The sequence below is a fragment of the Octopus bimaculoides genome, chromosome 22 (genome assembly GCF_001194135.2).
Source record: "Octopus bimaculoides isolate UCB-OBI-ISO-001 chromosome 22, ASM119413v2, whole genome shotgun sequence".
In the NCBI taxonomy this organism is placed as follows: domain Eukaryota; kingdom Metazoa; phylum Mollusca; class Cephalopoda; order Octopoda; family Octopodidae; genus Octopus; species Octopus bimaculoides.
The window spans coordinates 27,973,538-27,979,818 of NC_069002.1; the positions used below are offsets into that span (position 1 = coordinate 27,973,538).

General features: G+C 37.4%; 1 protein-coding gene across 1 annotated transcript in view; it reads left to right on the forward strand.

Annotated features, from left to right (window-relative positions):
• LOC106872098 (gamma-aminobutyric acid type B receptor subunit 1) overlaps positions 1-6,281 on the forward strand; it is a 56,613-nt gene that overhangs the window by 41,632 nt on the left and 8,700 nt on the right. Inside the window, exons 14-17 of the mRNA XM_014918957.2 lie at positions 663-867; positions 1,720-1,847; positions 3,561-3,689; positions 4,538-4,678. Of these exons, the coding sequence (XP_014774443.2) occupies positions 663-867; positions 1,720-1,847; positions 3,561-3,689; positions 4,538-4,678 (603 nt within the window). The remainder of the gene's footprint in view (positions 1-662; positions 868-1,719; positions 1,848-3,560; positions 3,690-4,537; positions 4,679-6,281) is intronic.

Genomic DNA, 6,281 nt, shown 5'->3' on the forward strand with positions numbered 1-6,281 from the left:
CTGCTACCCTAACCACTGGGCCATTGCGCCTCCACCATGCAGTAACCACATAATCATTATTGTTATATATTTTCACAACAATTGTTTTTTTTCCATTCCGAGTATAAATTAGGTTAGTTGTTGCTATATAAACATAGCAAATATGTCATTACTTGTCTGCTCTTTTAATTTGTTCTGCTGTGCATCCAAGCACTGTATACAGAAGTGCATTATTGTTACCTCCACTGTAGTGAAGGCAGAGGTATTGTTTTCATTTGTGTTTGTTTGTTTGTTTGTCCATGGACAAGATATCTCAAGAACCATTGGATGGATTCAGATGAAACTTTCAGGGATGTTTGGCCTCGTGACTGGCATGAACTGATTAGATTTTGGGTTCAATCTGGTACCGCACAAGGATTCTGGATTATTTTTCCAGTGTTTTTTTACTTAATTTCTGAGAGCAGTCGGGTTCATTTTTGGTATTCTCGTTTGTGAGAGCAGTCGAGTTTATTTCAGATATTCTCACTTTAAAAATCATCGAGAGGACACTGGTATTGCCTTGGTGGAGGTTTGCACTCTCTGAGTGCTCTTATTATTATTATAATAATTTGATAATAAAAGTTGATTTTAAATATTTTCATTTAATACTTATATTTTCTCCATTTCTTAATTATTATTTTAAGGTTGTCCGTAAGTGGGAGCTCCTGGCCGTCTTAGTTTGTCTGTTGGTTATCGATATGGCCATTTTGGTACCATGGCAGCTACTGGACCCCCTCTATCGGCATTTAGAAAAGTTTCCACCAGAGGAACCAAAACACACAAGTGAAGATATCATGTTGGAACCATATTTAGAGCATTGCAGCTCAAAAAATATGAAAATATGGTTGGGTAAGTTCATATATACTCTTTTACTTGTTTCAGTCATTTGACTGCGGCCATGCTGGAGCACTGCCTTTAGTCGAGAAAATCGACCCCAGGACTTATTCTTTGTAAGCCTAGTACTGATTCTATTGGTCTCTTTCGCCAAACCACTAAGTTACAGGGACGTAAACACACCAGCATCGGTTGTCAAGCGATGGTGGGGGACAAACACAGACACACAAACATACACACACACACACATATATATATACATATATACGACGGGCTTCTTTCAGTTTCCGTCTACCAAATCCACTCACAAGGCTTTGGTCGGAGCCGAGGCTATAGTAGAAGACACTTGCCCAAGGTGCCACACAGTGGGACTGAACCCAGAACCATGTGGTTGGTAAGCAAGCTACTTACCACACAGCCACTCCTACACCTATATATATATATATATATATATAGAGAGAGAGAGAGAGAGAGAGAGAGAGGGTGTCCATAAATTACAGACATCACTAAATATATCCCTAATGATTGTTATATTTTTTTTATAGTATAATAGGTTAGATAGGATGATGTCTATATTACAATATTACAGTAACCAATATGTTATTGTTGTGCATATATAGTAATATTACGATCATGAAATTAGCATTAGCTTATCTTACTCTTTCTCACGAAACCCCTTGGAACCTTTTGCGGAACCCTAGTGTTCTTGGCAACCCCAGTTGAGAAACGCTGCTTTATACAGTAATCGGTGTGGTACCAGTGAAATTAGGCAGGTGATGAGGGTGTCTTCATGTAGCTAATGTTGGAAGTTTTGTTTTTTCCTTTTTTTTGCTGCACTTCTAAATATAAATTTTCTTGCCTCAACAGGTATAATGTTTAGTTATAAAGGCGTTCTCCTTATATTTGGTTTATTCCTGGCCTATGAAACCCGTAGTGTGAAACTGAAGCAAGTTAACGATTCACGATTTGTTGGTATGAGCATCTACAATGTTGTGGTAAGTATTAGTATTATAATTTCATTTTATATCAAACTCATAGTACAGTACTGTGTTAAAATAAACACATGGGCAACATATACAAGTCACAAACAAATGTAAACACATGACTGTCAATGTATTTTCATATGTAATAATAATTTCTACTAAAGGCACAAGGCCTGAAATTTTGGGGGAGGGAACTAGTTGATTACTTGACCCCAGTGTTTCACTGGTACTTAATTCACCGACCCTGAAAGGATGAAAGACAAAGTCAACCTTGGCGGAATTTGAACTCAGAACATAAAGACAGACGAAACACCACTAAACATTTTGCCCTGTATCCTATCAATTCTGCCTACTCAATGCCTGCCTTATTCTTCATATATAATAATAATAATCATCATCATCATCCAGTGTTTAAATCCAGGTTTTGTTCCTGTTAACGGGGGTGGCCAGATCTACCACAGTACCATAGCAACCAAGGTAGGCAGGTGCAGCCCACCTATCATGAGGCTCTTTTGGAGCTGGATTTTCGAAGGGGAGCATACCTTTGCTTACCCCCAACCTCAGTTTCTAGACATGAGTGATCCCGAGACCAAGGCCTCTACCCATTTTCTTATATTCAAACTGGCTCGATCCCACCTCTTACACATACCTTACAAAGTCATTCTAAAAAATATATACAATCACATCATCAAAACCTTGAAGCTTTGAGATAACGCATGATTAAATAAATAAACATTATATTAGTTATAGTAATCATCATCATCATTGTTTAACATCCATTTTTCATGCTGGCATGGTTGGATGGTTTGACTGGGGTTTGGAGAGCCAACGGCTGCACCAGGCTCCAATCTAATGTGGCAATGTTTCTACAGCTGGGTGCTTTTCCTAACGCCAACCACTCCAAGAGTGTAGTGGGTGCTTTTACGTGTCACTGGCATGGGAGCTAGTCAGGTGGGCCTGGCATCGATCACATTCGGATAGTGCTTTTTACATGTCATCAGCATGGGAGCCAGTCAGGGGGCACTGGCATCACCCACATTCAGATGGTGCTTTTTACTGAATGTTAAATCGTGCAAACGTTTTTATAAACCAATACTGTGTTCTACTGTGTTAGCAGTGTTATCACATCACTTGTTAAGGATTATCTCTACAGATTTTTCTATCCCATATTTTGTTGCACAACGATAATATCTGTATTTCATTAAAGAAAATCTGTAGAGATAACCTTGTTGTTGGCACTCCGTCACTTACGATGTCGAGGGTTCCAGTTGATCCAATCAACGGAACTGCCTGCTCGTGGAATTAATGTGCAAGTGGCTGAGCACTCCACAGACACCTGTACCCTTAACGTAGTTCTTGGGGATATTCAGCGTGACACAGTGTGACAAGGCTGACCCTCTGAATTACAGGCACAACAGAAACAGGAAGTAAGAGTGAGAGAAAGTTGTGGTGAAAGAGTACAGCAGGGTTCGCCACCATCCCCTGCCGGAGCCTCATGGAGCTTTTAGGTGTTTTCGCACAATAAACACTCACAACATCCGGTCTGGGAATCGAAACCACGATCCTATGACCGCGAGTCCGCTGCCCTAACCACTGGGCCATTGCGCCTCCACTGATAACCTTAACGAGCTAAATTATGATAGAGTGACAAGTTGGTGTGTTATTATAGAAATTTCAACTTGTCCCTTATATTTTAACGTTTTTTGGTTTTCTTTTCTTTTCAAGGTTCTGTGTGTCATCACGGCGCCAATCACTTTGATCATAAACAGCCAGCAAGATGCCACATTTGCTTTCATGTCTCTTGCTATTGTCATGTGTAGTTTCCTCTCAATGGGACTTATATTCGGACCAAAGGTAAGTGATCTGGTAATCTTTACCAAAATTTCATTTGTTCTTTCTTTTTCCCCCACTTTTAGAAGACAGAAATACTAATTTGATAATAATAATAATAATAATGGTGGTTTCAAATTTTGGTACAAGGCTAGCAATTTCGGGGCGAGGGGGTGATACTCATTTTAACGACCCTGAAAGGATGAAAGGTAAAGTTGACCTTGGTGGAATTTGAACTCAGATCATGAAGACAAACCAAATGCAGCTAAGCATTTTGTCCAACATACTAATGATCTGCCAGCTTCCTGCCTTGATAATAATAATAATAATAATAATAATAATAATAATAAAAAAACAGACAAATACATAACAAAAACACCAGGACTTACAAATATATATAACATACAGAAAATAGCACTACTGGGCACTGCACACATCCTATGCAAAACACTTCCAATACAGTAACCATAAGAAGACTAAGAGTAAAAGATGTTTTATATGACACATTCTACCAGTGTCCCAAGTTTCAAAGTGTTTCGTTAGTGTTTCGTTAAGAAAATACTGGTGCCCCCGTTTTAAAATAGATCCCATACCACTACTACTCCTGCTGGTTGGCTTAGCCTGAAGAGTCCATTGTGTGGTCGGAGGCATAAAACCTTTTTATTACTGGAAGTAAGAATACAGTCTTGGTCCGCAAGGGTTGTGAAATAAATCCCTGAAATAAAATTCTTTGAAGTGAAAACCCCTTTATATGTATATCTATGCAATTTGATTTATTATCTGGATAAAAATATATTCAATGGCTGAAGATTTTGCAAAAGAATTTCTCTCCTACAATGTTTCAAGTGAGCCTTTCTCATGTTTCCTTCCAGATTGTGGACGTTTTAAATAATCCGCACCAAGAAGGAATGGAAATCCGAGCATTGACAGATTCTTTGGCATGTCGTGAAGAAGAAGAACGCTATCAACGTCTTTTGGCTGAAAATGAAGAAATAAAGAAGGCCATTGCTCAGGTGAGAAGTGTTTCATCAAATTCTTGTTTTTATTTTTGCTTTGTAATCATGTGGTTCCAAGTTCGATCCCTCTGTGCAGCACCTTGGGCAAACGTTTTCTACTTTTGTTCCCAACAAACCAATACTTTTAGGAGTGAATCTGGTAAATGAAAAAAGGCAGTAAATCTGCACATGTGTGTGTGTGTGTGAATATCTTTGTTTTGTTTCTCACCACTTGACAACTGGTATTGGTTTGTTTATGTCCCTGTAACTTAATGGTTCAGCTAAAAGGGGCCACCAGAATAAGTACCAGACAAATATACAGTATTTGTTATATATTCATTAGGAGTTCATTACAAGTCAAATAGTTAGATGCTTCTGCATTAATTTCACTGATAAATTGTATAGTATATTAAATTTATTTCTTTGAAATCTTCTTATTTTATCCTCTTTTACTTGTTTCAGTCATTAGACTATGGCCATACTGGGACATTATCTGCTAATATAATGATCTTATTGTTGTATCTTTTATCTACTGTCTATGTATGCAAATGAGCAAGAGAGGTTGCATGATGGATGAAATTAGCTCTGCAATTAGGAACCAAAAACTCCTAGAGATATCTAATAACTAAATACATCACGTAGCCTTGCCAACTGACTAGAACGTGCTTTGCTGAAGAGGGCTAATAATTCAGAAACATGCCAGTTACTTCCACTGATTGGTTTAAAGAGCTGATCCACTCTGAGTTATCTCCCTTCAATTTTCTTTAAAATGGTTTTTAAACATTTTAAAAACAAATATTGATAAAGCGGTTTTCTCTCTCTCTATCTATCTATCTATCACTCGTCTGTCTTTGTTTGTGTCCGTAGAATTTATCAAATTAGAAAACGCAAATTTAATATAAAAATATATTTTCTGAAATTGCAAATTATTTAGAATATAAAAATATAATTTTCAACAGAGAGAATTTATCAAAATAGAAAACAAATGAAGTTTGAAGTTAAGTTTAAAAATAAATGTGATACTTATTCTCCGTAGATACTTATACACTGTAATGTTTCAAACGCATGGATATAGGTGTCGAATTTGTTACAATAACTTTCCGAAGATTTCGTCCTTAAATTCATAACGCCACATCAATTCAATGAGATGCGACTGAAGTAAATTTCGGGCTGTTCCATTTACTCTTTTGTTGCAATTCTTTACATGCTTCCATAAGTATTCTATCTGGTTGGTTGTGGCAAATGTTACCGGATCAACAAAATTTACGGAATGATTTACAGTCAAATGTCTATATCCTAGCTGACTGAGCGTATTATATGAACGCCAGAGGTCAGAAATTATAGTCGTACCAGGCAATATACGTTCTTGTATAATTTCTGAAAGAGTGTCTGCAAACCGGTCTTCCAGTGCCACCAAAAGACATCTTGGGCAGAGACGGACTATATGTAATCTGAACCTTTCCCCCCCCTTACTTATTTTTTTTTTTTACGGAATCCCACGTTTTAGGCTATGGAGATTCCGATTCTGAAAAAAAAAATTTCAAAAATCTCAAATTCAAAATTTCAATTCCCCACCCCCTATTTCCTCATTTTAAAATATTTTCCTGAAATTTTTTTTTTA